Here is a 15,928-nt window from a genome sequence, read left to right on the forward strand (position 1 = left end):
AGCAGTTGAGTTGTCAATTCAACCACACCTGAGAATCACTTCCTTGCAATAATTTATTAGTAGTACAGTAATATGATAGCAGTGATAACAATAGTAACGGTAGCAAGTTTTGTAGCAAACAGAGTAGCAGAAGTAACTTGAGCAACAGAATCTCTGCCAGTCAGATTCCTACCCTAGTGGACCTTTGAAAAGGCAACAGAGATTTGTTCTTCATCTCAAATAACTTCCAGCAACTGTTTAGGCCATAAAAGAGGCACCCAGTTTCAATGATTTCATGTTCAAAAGGTACAGCAGGATCAACAAAAACAGAGAAGGGCTACATACAAGATTACGAAGACAACTGAGGTACTCCCTCCGTTCCAAAATAGATGACCCAACTTTATACTAACTTTATGTACAAAATTAGTATAAAGTTGGGTCATCTATTTTGGAACGGAGGGAGTATATCACAACTTTACAAGTTTGTTTTTTTCAACTATATACACGTAATGTTTCGTAAGAGGTATATGCTCCCCTACAGCAGCTAGCGCCCTCCATTCCACACAACTGGGGATGGTACACTGAAAATTTACACTCATGTAGTCTGCTCAGACAATAAGACAGCAGCTCTGATGGGGGTGAACGCTCATGTGGAGCTCCTTTCCGGTAAAAAATATACAAGGAACCATGATTGTGCATCAGTTGGTTCACCGTAGTCGGGGCATTCTACACCTAATCAAAGCCATGAACACGTCTGAAGCACCCACAGATGATTCAAGGCTTTGTCGAGACCCTCACAGCATGCGCATCATCCACAGCTTGAATTTGCGTACATACAGATATAGGACGCACGGTGCGATCAGATCTGTCTCAGATAGGCGCTTGCAGAGTTTCATGTACGATTCTAGGTTGCCAGATTCCTGTATGTTTCTCTGCAGTGCAGTCAGTACAGCCGCTCTGTCCAGGTAATCAGGAGATAAGCCCATATCAAGCATCCGCAAAAGTGTTTCCGAGGCATCCAGATAGAAACCACCTTTAAGGTAGCCTCGCAGGAGCCATGACATAGACTTCTTCCTTCTTCCTGCACTGGTTGACTCGACTCCTGCAAGCAATCGTCTAACAGCAGGAGCTTCCCCTTGAGAAGCACAAATGGCCAAGACAACATCATAGAGCTGTGTATCAGGTTCCCTACCAACAAGCTTCAATTCCCAAAGTTGGTGCTCAGCTTCTAAGCCACAACCAGCGCAAGTGTACAATGAAAGGAGCCTCTCGTGCACAAGTCCTAGAACCTCACTGCTGCCTTCCTGAACTGCCCAATTTGATAAAAGAACACCATCCCCTAATAATTTGGATTGATACTTCTCGATGTTGTGCATGCTCTCAGTATCCAGTTTGGCAATTGAGCCATCCTTCACTGACAGATTCAATTTACGCAATGCCTTTGAGAATTCTTTTTGCTCTTTAACCAAGGCAGTCAACCCAATAAGATAACTATAGACTTCAGGTTTCAGTCCACTCTCTTTGAATTCAATGACCAATTTAACAGCATCTCTGTAGTCTCCGTCCATCTATCAAAACAAAAGTAACACAGAACATTAAGAAAACTGGAGCTGAGATATATGAGATTGGTATCAGAGACAGAAAGAGCATGGAACAGAGTTTATAAGCAGCGGATATGTTGAGTGCTTAAAGTTATCACACAGTTTCTAGACAAAAGAAATGGATGTGTGGTAAGTGGGTAAAAATGATCCCTAAGACTTATAGTAGAAATCACTGCATCAATACAATTTAATTTACGCGCACCATACCATAGTTCAAAGCTATCCAAACCAAAACATACTCGCTAATTCTGAAATACTAGAGACTCATCATATACCAAGATAAAAGTCAAAACATAACAAAATATGCTAACTATGTACTACTCCAGTATCAAAATGTTTATGATAGTCTTTGGCTTGTACTGTATGTTGCTAACAGAAGCACATAGGTTTAGGATAAGGACCATAAATAAATAAAAATCAATTGGCAACTACAGAACAAATAAATGACATGACTACCCTTGGTAAATGTTTTGGAGCAACAAGCCGTGGTGCTTCTTCATATGATAATAGTTGACCTCTTATAGATTTGGTGGTGATTTGCAACTGAAAACTTCAATGCTAAAAATTATGATAATAAGTGTAGATCGAATATAAACCAGGAAACAAAATAACAACTTTATACGCAAACATGTGATCAGCATGGGAGTCAGGCCTTAGTTTATTGACTGAACCATGTGCTCATAATGTAATAACAAAGGCATGTTATCCTAACAAGATACAATAAGAACGTGATTGTCACGATATGAATAAATCTACAAGCAGAATCAATGATGATCATCTTAAAGTAATATACATGCGTGTCATAACTAATGAAGACAAGACAGCTGTCATCCCAACAACCTATCCAACACGAAAGGTACCATCACACATAGAACAAGTGAAACTAGAAACATAAAAAAAAGGTTTCAGATCATGTCAAAATCCAGAACTGAAGGTTGGTTTTCAACAGGCAGTTCCGAGAATCATGAAATTGCCATTTCCAACTGTAGGTTTTTGACCCGGTTTCCCTTATAAACTGGATCAATTCTCTTTTGTAAAATGAGATGTTAAGGTGGGGAGCCTCTCCCCTCCGATGCCAGTTAAAAAAAACTATTTCCAACCGTAGCCAGGATGTGAACAATTTGTTTAGCAAAGATATGAACAATTAAGAGGCCTCAACAAGCAATTGTGCATAAACGATAGGTACAAGCAAGCACAGGACATGGTAAAATTGCAGGGGAATAGATAAAGCCGATTACCATAATCTTCCAGGCGAGGTAACCGACGGGGCCTCCACGCTCGCCGTCATACTCCCCTCCCGCGGCCACGCCCCCCCTCCTGAGCACGTCCCTGACGAACTCAACAGCGCGCGCCCTCTCGCTGCGGTCCCAGTAGAGCGCGACGGCCTTCTCGACGAGGCTAAACCCGGGGCGGAGGCCGACGCAGTCCATCTCCCCCAGGAGCGCGGAGACGTCGGAGACGTCACCCCCGGCCCCCACGAGGCGCTCGATCCAGCCGCAGGCGATGGCTGTCATGAGCTCCATGGTCTCGCCATCGACGCGGTCGGCGCGGCGCAGCCAGTCGAAGACCTCGAGCGCGCAGTAGGCGTCGCGGCCCTCCTGCGCGAAGTAGACGAGCACGAGCTGGAGCTCCCTCGGGGAGAGGTCGGCGAGCGGGGCCTTGTCGTCGGCCGCGGCGGCGGGCTCCCGCTCGAGGTGCTCGATGGCGGCGGCCAGGAGCCCGCCGCCGGCGAGGCCGAGCTCGGCGGCGTCGGCGGGGATGACGTGGTCGAGCCGCACCGAGCGCGGGGGAGGCGGGGGCCGGAGCGACACGGCGGCCGGGCGCGGGCGGGGGGAGGGGAGGGAGACGTGCGGGAAAGCGGCGGCGCGCGAGGAGAGGGCCATGGGTGGTTAGGGGCGGGAGGGCATGGAGCGGGGGCTCGGGAGAGGGGGGAGAGGAGGAGAAGGGGAGACGTGGTTGATGAATGAATGCGTGGGCCAGAGGCCAGTCGATGGATGACCAGCGGCGTCGCATGATGGAGACGGGGAGGCGGAAACGGCTGCCGGAATCACCACCACTGGTTTGAGTGATCTTTTCGCAGTGTTCTTTTTTTAACTTCTATTTTTTTCTAGTGTTCATTTATCTCTTTCTTTTTCGAAAACTTGAGAGCACAATTATTGTCTATCCAACTTATGATCTTCTTCAGACCAAAATAAAGCATGCATGTTTTATTATCTCTTGGATCTTGCAAGCATGTTTCATGGTGAAGAAGACGGAATTGCTCGTATGCCCGGGGGATCTCTGCGGTGTTGAATGGATTAGGGAGCCAATGATTTTTTAGATTGAAGGCTCAAGTCAAGTCTGATTTGAATTAACAAAGCCATCAATCGTCCAAGATTACATCATCCATCAAACTTACAAGAACAAAAAATGAAACAACTAAAAGATAGACAATGCTCTGCAAACAGCTAGCAAGCAGGCCACCATGAAGAGACACCAGCAAGGCCTTGAGGAGACACAACTAGCAGGTGAGAGTAACACTTTGTCACCTCTACGGGCTCCGGCCGATTCAGATACGACCTCCTCCATCTCCGAAAGGGGCTCCCTGCCCCCTCGCCCATCACGAGGAGCTAATTCGTCGGAAGATACTGATGCTTACCCAAAAGCTAAGGTGTACACCCGACGCCACTGCCACCTAGAAGACCAAACCAAAGCACCACCAACATGTAGCGCTGAGCTCAACAAAGGGAAACCTGGGCACTAAAAGGGAACCTACACGCGAGGAGAAGCAAATGCACGGTGAGACTGCTATGACAAAGCAACAATGGAGGAAAACAATGACGGAGCTTAGAGACGACACCTAGTCCGCAGATAACAACTCTGAGCTCACACCACCCTTGTATGGCCATGGCTCCCACAGGAGGGGAACCCGATCCCTTGTCCAAATGGGCTCATAACGCTGATCGTCGACGGGGAAATGGCCATGAACTAACACAAAATAGGCGAACAGAATTGGCGACACCACCGAGACACTGCGGACTCCCACCACGCCACAGCCAAAATGCCTACAAACAAGAACGAGAACACCACCACCCCAAGCTCACCAAAGGCGGCACCTCCATGAAGATGACGACGCTGCAGTTGCCACCCAGTCTAGACGGATTTAGGCTTCCAACTGGTATAGGAGCAGGGAGGAAGGCTAATGGAGAGGGGGAGGGTACCGCGACTATGCCTATAGGTAGGGGATGGCGCCCGCAGGGGTATCCGCCGGCCTGGATTTCTCCGCACACCACATACACCCCAACCCCCCTACACCAAACACGACGAAGGCGACCAGGGGCGGCCGGAGACCAGATCTGACCAGGGGCCCCGAGATAGTTGAACGCGGAAGGCGTCATATCCTAAGTGGGTACCCCCAAGGCTACCGTGCCCCACATCTTCCACCCGCTGCCACCATGTTGCCCGCGCAGCCAAGGTGGTCGGCCAACACCTGCAATCGCCGCTCGTTGAGGTCGGCGTCATGCCACCACCCGAGGGTGCCCCCTCGGCTTAGTCCTCACGCGCCAGCTTCCTTGACAGCAGCGCGACGGTCCCGTGACCCCCTCCGGTGGCGTCGAGGGAGATGAGAAATGGGATGGGAGGCCGACGATGGGCTAGGATTAGGACCTCCTAGTCGGGGGGCCAAGGGGTATCTTTCCATTGTATCAAGCTACTATCAGAGTATAGAAATAGGGAGCCAATGTGGCTCGAGTCTGGTTATTCTGTGGTATGAATCTCTTAAAGATGACAAGAATGATCAACCAACTATTCATATGTGGTGAAGAAAGTCGTGACGATGTTAATGTGATGTCATCTTACAAGTTCGGAGGAGGGGGGAGCAACTTAGTAGCACATAAAGTAGGTATGTTGTTATGTGCGATGATGCTCTCATGTGTAAAGGGACGTCGTTGTAATGAACTGTATCATTATTTATGGTTAATTAATAAAGCTTAGTTGTTCCTTGCAAACAAAAAACCATTATAACAATATATTAATTTTCTAAATAAAATTGAAGGGACACAATACTAAGTCTAAGGTATATGTAGAAGTCATGCTATGGCCTGTTGTAATGTATATAGGGCCAAAGATGCCAGATCATGATGCAATAGCCATGATGGCCTGTATTATTTCAGACATATATTAATTTTCTAAATAAAATTATTTCAGACATATATATATATATATATATTTTAAATGTCACATATTTTTCTTGAAATGTGTGAACATTTTTTAAACGGTACAAACATTTTTAATGCTATCAATATTTTAAAACTGCAGTAACAAAAAAATTACACCATGTTAAAAAAATTGAAGTTCACGATTTTTTAATGTTTTGAATTTATTTTAAGTTTTTATAATATATGTATTTAGAATATTTCTTTGGAAAATACGAGCAGGAAAAAAAACGAAGAAACCTGCTGGGCCGGCCCAATAATAGCGACGGGAGGGCGCCTTGAGGCGAAAACTCCTTTGTCTCGCAACGACAGGCGATACATAGCCGCTCCCCGCAAATGATAGCCCGTCTCGAGCTCGTCTTCCTCGTTCCCCACAGCTCGCTCGTCTTCCTCATTCCTCTTTGAGGTCGAGCCCTCCTCCGCCTCCTACCTGCCGATTAGGGTGTTCGATCCGGATTCCACCTGCTCTGCTTGGTAAGCGTGCCCTCTAGCTTCGCCCCCCCCTGTAGTGAGGAATCGGCCCGTGGTGACCTAAATCGCCGGTGCCCCTTGCGTCTTCCTCGCCTCCGGCACGGCTCCGCCGCCACGCGATTTATCGCTCCGGAGAGGCCGGCCTCTTCCATCTGCTTCCATAGCTCCCTCTGGTATTTCTGAAGTTTCGGAGGCCGGCCGCTTTTGCTGCTAGTGGTTATTGGCGAAATTTTCATCCAGATAGTATACATAGAACTAGGATATTACATCGCTTTTTCGGGTTATTATGGCCTTATGGATGCTTTGCATAAACAAAATAGTCACCGCTGCAATTGTGCAACAGTATCCAAATAGTATACATGGAACTGGAATTCTGTCAACCACTGTTTTCATTCTCTCCAAATCTAGATAAGCGTAGCTGAGGGTTGGCTTAAGCACCATTCATCTGTTTCTGATGTGATCTGTACCCTACCTCGATCAGGATTAGAAGATATAAAGAATGGCTGCACAAGACACTCCTATGATCACCGAGGATGACTATGAGGTACCCATCTTTTAGTTTATTTATTTATTATAGGGCGCTTTTACTATTGAACTACCACAAGATATCTCTTGTACAATATTTTCTCATGGCTACAGGATCACAATCGCAGGAAATGTTTTTAATGCGCATCTGATATTTACCAATTTTGTGTAACATTACTCGCATATTGTCGGTTAAATAATGCTGAAAGTTCAACTTAAGCTGGCCAACCATGCCCTATAAATATCAGCAGAGTAAGAAAGAGAAGAGCCTGGGTTCTTATTTTACATGTTGCTATATGTCCGAAATTCTCTGATTTGCACCGGTTTGGTCTCGTGGGAGAGTTGCTACGTTGTTTACCAATGCTAGATGCACATCAGATATCTTCAAGTAATATAGTCTTCAATTGTTAGATTATACTTGAAAAGAATTTGAGTACTCCCTCCGTCCCAAAATAAGTGTCGCTGATCTAGTACAACTTTGTACTAATGTTGTACTAAATCAGCGACACTTATTTTGGGACTGAAGGAGTATGATGTAACTGTTGGACCAGTTCATCTTATTTTATGCTTTTACTTGAACAAGATTTTGGTGAGAATTGTATTTCTAAATCAATTGTTTGTAAGGATCAAAATTTTCTACTCTTCTTGAGTTTTTGCTGTTGTTGTGAGCTATGTGCCTACGTTTTTCAGACTCAGCAGAAGAAGCAAGCTGCTGCAGATGTTCTTTTCAACTATTCACAGTTTGTTATGGTGTGCATTGGTGAGGGAGTTCGCCCGACTGATCTCCGGTTGCATCTTATGAAGGTAGATTTGCTATCCTGTAACTTGTTGTGTTTTTCTTAATGTTGCACATTTATTACCATCATTTTTAATGTTGGCCCTAAGCATGTGAGTACCTGTTCCTGCCAGAATTTCTTCTTTGTGTACCCACAACAGTTTTTTAGGTGCTCATGATTAATTTCCCCAAGCATAGAGAGGCCCAGGCCTTTACATATTCAAGAGTAGATACATTATACTTTATTAGTGACATGTCTATTCTTAAGCCAAAGGAAGGAATTATTAGAGCAACAAATTTGACCCTGAACCAGATATACCAATATGGTACCTTTCACTGTTTCTTATTCCTGGAGGGCACTTTTATGTTTAGGATTTCTGGACCTCTGAGATAGTGAGATCATAGGTTTCTGGGCCTACAGTGGTTTACAATGGATATTCGCCTTGATCAGTTGATCACTCCATGGATGCTTTTTCTTCTTTTCATTTGATCATTTATTTTAACTTGCATAATTATTATCCTTTCCCTTTGTCACTCTTGAGTTTTGAACCCTTCGGCTATTTGCTTGAAGGGTGTGCAACTGTTCTTTTTTTGTGGAGCAACCGGCAGGAGCTTTGCCTTTTCATTAAGAAGAGTATAAGAACTGGCCAGTTAATAGGGAAAATTGGCCGGGAACCGATACATCAGTGACACACACATCAGCACCGAGATCGCGCACCAGGCGAGCCGCCGGCTTCACCACACGAGCAACTAGAGCCGACACCTACAACCAGATTCAAAGCCGCCGAGCTGACTTCGGCATCCACGCCGGTCCCAAGGCCACAACCAGACGAGTCGACGAATCAGTCACCCAAGCAACCAGAGGGGACACCCTACAACAGCACAACAGTTTTTGGAGCTACTACAAACCTAAGACACACGCTGACCCCGAGGCCGAGCACTAGGCGAGCCGCCGGCTCCGTCACCCAAGCAACTGGAGCCGACACCCCACAACCAGACCCGAAGCTGGCGCGCCAGCATCCACACTGGCCCCAAGCCAACACCCTAAGAAGACATCGAGATCCGGAGCCACCCCTCTGACCTCCACATCGGGTGAAGCCGTACACCGCCTGATTTGATGGCTCGACCACGGCGTCCGCCATGGACGCTGGCATGGCAACTCTGCACGATAGTCTTATCTGGCTAGGCTCGCCTCCTAAGGTGATGCCTCCAAGGAGGAAGTGACGAGGACGCCGCCGTCCCCTCCTCCGACAGAAACAGGGGACTTAAACTTTTGCCTAGAGGATTCAATACCACAGGCTTCGAGAGATAAAATAGAGCACCCACGATGCCCCCTCCAAGGAGGGGAACGATGCCCGCAGGTGTCGCCATCGTCGGCCCCAGCCAACTGTTCACCTTGTGTTTTATGTCTTGGGATATTCACTCGAACAAGATAACATGTTTCTGGTGCAATTAAGATGTTAGTTAGCTGCATTCTTGCATTTGAAACTAAATTAGCAAGGGGTGCAAATGAAAGCCTAACTATTCTGGCTTTGGCATATGACTATGGGCCTGTTAGGGCTAGCTGTTCCAAAAGTGCACTTTCTGATTACCCATCTCACCCAAAGTAAGGAATGAGTAGTGTTTTATCTTCAAGTTGCACGTTCTACCCCTTGAACTCCAAGCATTTCAAAACTAAGCATCTCTACTCATTAAGTTTAAGTCTGCAGCCTAACTATTTTATGCTTGAATGATATTTGACTAGCAAAACACATGTCTCAGTGAGGATAGTGGCTATATAAGCACAATTGACACCCGGCAATTCATGCTTCTGTTAGCCAACAAACTCTGGGGTTATTTCTTCTGGCCTGAGTCCATCAGGCTGATATGATGCTAACCCAGATCTTCTGTCTCCTATTTCCCCAGGAAATTTCAGGGATGCCCACCTCTTTGAAGGAAGAGCCACGGCAGGCAGCTGCCTCCCCAAATTCTAGCGGTGAACCATCATCCTCTGGGACGATGAAAGAAGACAGGAGCGAAATCCCATAAGCTTCATCTGCATCTTGCAAGGAGATGGGTATCTCAGGATGATAGGCGCTGATTTGTGATCATAGAGATGTAAATAAGTTAGCATGCTTGAGGCGAGGCCTGGTTTGGTTTACAGCTCTGAAGAGCACATTTTCCTGGCGGATGGTAACGTGTGTGATCATTTTTCAAGCCACTTGCATTGCATCTATTAGTTGGGGTCCATATCTTCCTGCCATATGGGTAGATAGCCTATAATCGCAGAACAATACTGTTGTGTTGTACATGTCTTCTGTTTAATCAGATTGATTGGAGGTTCTGTTTTGCATTCCAGGGTTGGCAGGCACACTGCGGCTTACATACATCCCTTGAGCTTAGTTTCAAACCAGTTCATGGGGGTTGTAGAATGCATCAGGATTTCTTGCTACTAAGTTTTGTAATGGACACCAAATCTGATTGTGAAGACCCTTTTTAGCTCTTTTTTTTGGAAATGTAAGCACCTTCCATTGGATTTTAGGGCTATTACATACATGGGGCTCAATTGATGGAATTTATGCAAGCGCAAGATCATATCGCTAGGCACAAATCTTAGCAGCAGAACATGCAGCATCATCGCTGGGGGTTGGGAGAGCGACTCCAAGATCACACGCTCCACCTAGAGAGGGCGTAGATGGAACGAGGATCTTCGACCCAGATACCAAACCGACTGAAGCTTATGAAATTCTGGAAGTTCCTCTTAAAAAGTCGTTTACATGAGGATCTTAGTGCTTGTGCGTTTGAGAAGTTAGGTTTTTACTCGGTAAGATCGGCTCATCGGTTGCGGTATGATGAGAAAGCGCAGTTGGAGGATACTAGGAGTGACACTGCAGCAAACTCAATCTATGCCATTGTGGTCCATGAGACCTGCTTTGCAAAAACACTTTCTGCAAGGGTGAAGGGGATTCATTACGACCTGGTTTTATCAAGGTTAATGTCGATGCGGCCTACTCATCGACTACCGATCAGATGACTACTGGAATTGTTATTGCCCGGGTACAGGTGGTGAGTTCTTTCTTGCAGCTGCTCAGAGATATGAAAACGTGTTGAATCCCTTGACAGCTGAAAACACCTCCTCCGTTATGGTGTATGCATTTGGCGTAACCTGGTGGTTTTGGTGGATATGTGGAACAATAGGCCGCAATGCATGTCTGATATTATGGGGCTTCTACAGGAAATCAAGGATCTTAGACGGGGTTTTAAGTCTTCTTTTATCTGTAAAGAAGCTAATGTTGTGTGCGCATTTGTGTGCAAAATTTCCCTGACCGGAGACTGGCGTGGTGCTGCTCCGGCGCAGCTTACTACATGTATGAGCCATAGAATGAGCTCTATTGATTGTCAAAAGAAAAGGAAAGAGTAAAACTTCTTATACTGACTCGCCACATTGGCATGGTACAACAATCCATAAAACCTTCAGCATGAAAACATGTCCTTTCCTTTTGCTCGAAAAAGAAACACGTCTTTCACGCATCATTAGCTTAACTAGGTAGATAGAAAAAAAAACTTAGCTAATAGGTGGATTCTGCAAGGCATCTAAGCTTCTGCCTATTCGCTCTTCTATCCAGGCAAGTCTCCTCTCGAGTTTTAGCACACTGGTATGCAGAACCCTAACATCAACTTCTGCAAGCTTTGCAAATGAGCGTATCAACACGTAATAATCAGCATGTCCGATGCAAACAAGACTACCGGTTATCGTCTTCCTTCTATAGTGAAGGTAGCCATTTGATCTAAGCCACTTCCTTGGCGGCAGATAACAAAACCCATGATCTTCCATTTCCGACTTAATCCTTTGCATCTCTGATGATGATGCACAAAAGCTCCTTGCACCAACAGAAGTTCCATCACGACATCGTTTATTCATCACTCCATTCGTGGTTCGCCTTTCCTCCATGCGAGCTTTTGGATTCCCATCCTACAATGCAATAGGTTTAGCCATCAAATCAACAGCAATCATCCCCAAAAGACGTGTGGATAATCCTGGAGGGCTACACCTATATTAATTTTAGGTTCAAAACCAGTATGTGCTGCAAATGAAATAGGGACTTTTTTTTATGAATAGCAACTTATTTGTTCTTCATCTTTTAATTTAATACTTTGGGAGTTCACACAAAAAACTTTCAGACTATTTGTGTTCGATTTCTAAAATCATTTACTCTCTTCGATCCACATTAATTGTCGCAGCTTTAGTACGACTTTGTACTAAAGTTTACAAAGTTGTACTAAAGCTGCAACAATTAATATGGATCAGAGGGAGTAAGATATTTCCATGCTGATTTTGTTTTAGAAATAACATCCATAGATAAAACCCTGCTGTTAATAACGGTTTGCACTCAAGAGGAAGGCAGCATCCGTATAAATTTGAAGTTGAAAATCAATATGTGGTGAGAAAAATAGAGAACATTTTATGAATAGCAATTTTCTTGCAAGTAACAGCAGCTCCCTCCCTGGTATGTCACTTCCCCGCCAGAAAAGGTCGATTCCTGGCTGGCCATCTACACCACCAACCATTGCCACCAACAATGCCAAGGCTACTCGTTTGACCGTCGCCTATTGCTTATGAATGTCTAGGCGAGCACCTAGGGACACCTTTTTTTAACCTTGTTTACACTAGATGCTGATACGGCTAATAACTTCAAAGCAAACTAATCCAGCCCACAAAAAGGAAAACATTAAAGTAGGGCCAAGACAAAATAAGATTACAGTGAGGATTTGAGGAGTCGGATAAGATGAGAAGTACTCCATGATAGAGACAATCAGATAATCATAGAGAGACACACTACAGCTTTACTGCTTGATGCAAAAAAGGAACAAGAGTTGACAACAATATCAAACTGGGTGCATTACCTCTCGTCCTTTGTACATATCCTGAAAGATCTCTACTAAGTGATCCTCTTCAACTGAACATGCAATTCCAGGGAAAACAATATCTTTGCAGTATTTGAGATAAGAGTGAAGGTCCTTTGAATAGTCTGTAGAATTAGGAAACTTAGTCAATTTTGTACCACTAGCAAATATTTGGTCCAGTCACAACTAGTGCCAGACAAGAATGCATTCAGTTAAAACATTATAACTTTGAACAAACATATCACTGTGATTTGTGAACAACTTATGAGAACAAATGTTTTATCCAATAAACTTTGGAGTTATTGTACTTCTATACTTTCCATATAAGATAACAAAATATATTGGTCTAAAACTCTAAATACATATCTAGTTATTACAATGCTAAAGGGAAGTTACTGATCACCATCTGTACGAAAGAAAGATAGAAGTGCAGTTTTGTCTTAGTTGACAATTTCACACGTAATGAGTTGCTCTACAGCTGTCTGTATCAGAACTCTCTGTGTAAGGAAACATGAGAACAGCTTACTGGACAATCCAGAGGTAATGCAGAAATCCAGTATTTCTCACTGCAAGATACTCGTGCATTGTCTGTTAATTTTTGTAATGCTGCCTGGTGCAGATGCCCCACAAATGTTCAAGCCTAGTGTTATTAGACACCAACAAGCATCAAGGAGCTCTCTAGTTAAGTGTGGAAGTTCAGATCCAGGAAATGTCAAAAGTTATTTATTGCGAAAAACAAAGCCACAAACTCCATGTATACATCAACGTATTATTTCTCCCCATACAAAATATACATGTTACTCTAGCCTTGCCAATTTTTAATACTAAGTGAATGTCCTAAAAGTTGAAATACAGCTATAGTGATGATCCGTACATATCCTACCTCAGTAACTGAAAATTACCATGGTGAGATAGACTAGCGGCTCTACACATACGAAGGTATAACCTGTTAACACAAAATATGACAAGGCTACCATAATACTCCCTCTGTTTCGAAATAAGTGTCATGGTTTTAGTTCAAATTTAAACTAAAACCACGACACTTATTTTAACAGAGGGAGTAGATAGTACCATAGTAGTCTCTCTTATGACATAGCTACTGCACTAGAAGCTAGAATAACATGTATTTAGTAACATAGGAGGTAAGTATTGGATAAACAACTAATGGACAGTATAAGGATGAGACTTGACATGCGTACATTGCAAGAAAAAAAATAATGTGGATTGAAGCAAATGGTCATTGAAAGTTACCATGCGCAACATCAATTTTATCATAGGCACTTGCAAGAGTGCATAGCAATTCCCTTGTGCCGAATTCCTCACTAGTGCCGCCTTCAGGCCTCTTAGATGGTGGTAAATTTGCATCTGGATCAGACCCATCTGCATTTCTTCCTGTCTCACAAATCTCCTGAAGGGCAAAAAGAAAGTTCAGTACATTATATTTAATATTTACATGACTTAAGAGAGTGATCCTATATGGAATACTCACCTCCCATATCCCTTGACCATTGATGTTATACTGAACTCTTAGAGCCACTATTAGTATAGCCATTACACAGACCCGTGTGGGGACCCTTAATGGATTACTAGACAACCATAGTTCTGCAGGCAATGCCCACTCATAGATGCGGCAAGCATGAGGGAGGATTCTTTCTATCGGCAGAGACAACTCATTCAAGTAGCGTTGAGCAATAGCATAGAAATTAACTGAAGGAAGCTGCAATCCTATTCGTTGTGCTATGGACCCAGCTGCAGCTTCCAGTTGCCATGTTCCAATCACTCGGACTGGTCTGAATAGTTGCCTTGCACTCAAAGGGCAGTGTTTTACAGAGCTCCCAAGAAGCTTGTCCACTTCGGTAAATGCTGCCATATAAGGAAGCTTACCCTCCATTGCCCACCTATAGATGTCAGTCGGTAGGATGGCTTCCCGGGCAATATGACATGCCAGGAAACATACGGACAATGTTGAGTACACTGGCAGCATCATTCTCAATGAGCGCAGAAAGATGAACTCAACCCTTCGCCTGTCTTTGCGTGGCAAGGCTTCATCCCCCCATTCACATTTCACCTCTTGAGGTTTCTGTTCGCCTGCACACAAAAGATACACATATATATCTAACTCTGCTCTGGTCTTTCAATGGTATTAACTGAACAAGAGCTTAAACTGACACCTCCACTGGCAGAGCACTTCAGTCTCTGCGCAGCCTCGTCCTCTGCGAGCACCTTCCACGCCCAAATTTCGTCGAACACCTTGGAGGTAGCAACCCACCGCACCCAGATAGTTCCAGCCAGGCCGCAGACAAGCGCGCCCACCCGGTACCTCTTGACCAGCACTTCCAGCTGCTGTTGCAGGATCACCTGCAGCCCCTGCATGTAGCGCCACCGGACCCGAGCACCCAGCTCCTCTGGCTCGCCCCAAGCCTCGGCGCCAGTCACAAAGTCGCGCGGCTCCTCGAAGTCAGTCGCAGCAGGGGGCTGCCGAGTGGGGTAAGGGGTTGGGTAGGGTGCGGGGGTGCGGGATTTGGGGGTTTTGTTGGCTTGGCTAACTCGGTGGAAGGACATGGCGCCGGTGACATGGAAATCATCGGGGTCCGCGGCAGTCGCCTGGGTGGAGGTGTGGACAGCGGAGCACTGGCGGCACGAGAAGAAGCCGTCCTCGGCGTCGTCGGGGTTGTATTCCTCCGCCGCGCCGCAGTTGTCGCAGACCAGGCGGATGCTTCCTCCTCCCCCGCCTCCGCCGTAGTGATCCGGGGAGGCGCCGCCGACGTCATCCATGGGAGAAGTGTGGGTTTGCGCCTTCCGGAGTTCAAAAAAGCTGTTGTCGGTGTTAGCTATAAGATGATTGCCTGCGGCCTGTGCCCGGTACCTTCGTGCCGCGGGCGCCCAGAGGTAGAGGCCGGCAATGGTGCGCCGCCGCCACCGTCCTCAGCTGGGTCGGGCACCCGCCCGACGCGACTGGCTACTAGCCAACTAGGGCACGCGTGAGTTAGGGGTCTGGATGGGGAGCTGCGGAGTGGGAGGAGGGCGGGGGTCCGGAGGACAAGGAAGGCCGCCGCGCCGGCGAGGGCGAGTGCCGTGACTAGGGACGCGTAGGGAGCAGGGGGGAAGGGGACCTAGGGGCGCGCCGCTGAGACTGCGGCAATAGGCAATACGGGACTCGGGACGGGGAGAGCCTGGTTCAGGCCTACCATAGCAGGCCTTGGGCCGTAGTCTATCTCTCTGCACACGTGAATTCGGATTTCTTTTTTTTTTTTGTTGGAAATTTGTTGCAGCCTTTTTTTTAGGGAAATTGTTGCAGCTTTATTAAATTGTCGCCTACAATCCGATGCCACCTCCTCGCTAACAAAAGCATGTGAAACCCCAAATCAATTTTTACAGAGCTTATTTCTGCAACCTTTTCTATTTAGTATATAGTCAAAATTTTATTCACCGATCGACACGCCCAAATGACTCTAAACCCCACAAAAGTTCGGAGTAGCCCTTTCACCTCTTCAATAAGA

At 45.7% G+C, this 15,928-nt stretch overlaps 3 protein-coding genes across 3 annotated transcripts; 1 reads left to right on the plus strand and 2 right to left on the minus strand.

The window, feature by feature from the left end:
* Window positions 1–461: 461 nt before the first annotated feature.
* On the minus strand, window positions 462–3,569 carry LOC109734379 (pentatricopeptide repeat-containing protein At2g30100, chloroplastic). Its single transcript, XM_020293583.4, has 2 exons — window positions 2,819–3,569; window positions 462–1,547 (listed from the first exon to the last, which is right to left on the minus strand). The coding sequence occupies exons 1-2, from the start codon at window positions 3,461–3,463 to the stop codon at window positions 774–776; spliced, it is 1,419 nt and encodes a 472-aa protein (XP_020149172.1). The 5' UTR covers window positions 3,464–3,569; the 3' UTR covers window positions 462–773.
* A 2,503-nt stretch (window positions 3,570–6,072) lies between these two features.
* LOC109734380 (uncharacterized) lies at window positions 6,073–9,867 on the plus strand. The gene is made up of 4 exons (XM_020293584.3): window positions 6,073–6,247; window positions 6,726–6,788; window positions 7,460–7,573; window positions 9,450–9,867. Exons 2-4 carry the CDS (start codon window positions 6,744–6,746, stop codon window positions 9,570–9,572), a joined length of 282 nt encoding a protein of 93 aa, XP_020149173.1. The 5' UTR covers window positions 6,073–6,247; window positions 6,726–6,743; the 3' UTR covers window positions 9,573–9,867.
* Window positions 9,868–10,933: 1,066 nt separating this feature from the next.
* LOC109734382 (TATA box-binding protein-associated factor RNA polymerase I subunit B) lies at window positions 10,934–15,592 on the minus strand. Its single transcript, XM_020293585.4, has 5 exons — window positions 14,600–15,592; window positions 13,918–14,516; window positions 13,680–13,836; window positions 12,429–12,553; window positions 10,934–11,496 (listed from the first exon to the last, which is right to left on the minus strand). The coding sequence occupies exons 1-5, from the start codon at window positions 15,201–15,203 to the stop codon at window positions 11,089–11,091; spliced, it is 1,893 nt and encodes a 630-aa protein (XP_020149174.1). The 5' UTR covers window positions 15,204–15,592; the 3' UTR covers window positions 10,934–11,088.
* Between the last annotated feature and the right edge of the window lie 336 nt (window positions 15,593–15,928).

The sequence above is a fragment of the Aegilops tauschii genome, chromosome 1 (assembly GCF_002575655.3).
Source record: "Aegilops tauschii subsp. strangulata cultivar AL8/78 chromosome 1, Aet v6.0, whole genome shotgun sequence".
In the NCBI taxonomy this organism is placed as follows: Eukaryota; Viridiplantae; Streptophyta; class Magnoliopsida; order Poales; family Poaceae; genus Aegilops; species Aegilops tauschii.

Bases quoted from the DNA above. Each gene is read 5' to 3' on its own strand.
- LOC109734379 (XM_020293583.4), bottom strand. From the start codon at position 3,463: ATGGCCCTCTCCTCGCGCGCCGCCGCTTTCCCGCACGTCTCCCTCCCC. The intron at 1,548-2,818 runs GTAATCGGCTTT...TTGTTTTGATAG, and splicing joins ACCTCGCCTGGAAGATTATG to ATGGACGGAGACTACAGAGA.
- LOC109734380 (XM_020293584.3), top strand. From the start codon at position 6,744: ATGGCTGCACAAGACACTCCTATGATCACCGAGGATGACTATGAG. The intron at 6,789-7,459 runs GTACCCATCTTT...TACGTTTTTCAG, and splicing joins TCACCGAGGATGACTATGAG to ACTCAGCAGAAGAAGCAAGC. The intron at 7,574-9,449 runs GTAGATTTGCTA...CTATTTCCCCAG, and splicing joins TCCGGTTGCATCTTATGAAG to GAAATTTCAGGGATGCCCAC.
- LOC109734382 (XM_020293585.4), bottom strand. From the start codon at position 15,203: ATGGATGACGTCGGCGGCGCCTCCCCGGATCACTACGGCGGAGGCGGG. The intron at 14,517-14,599 runs GTGTCAGTTTAA...TTTTGTGTGCAG, and splicing joins GAAGTGCTCTGCCAGTGGAG to GCGAACAGAAACCTCAAGAG. The intron at 13,837-13,917 runs GTGAGTATTCCA...TTTGCCCTTCAG, and splicing joins ATGGTCAAGGGATATGGGAG to GAGATTTGTGAGACAGGAAG.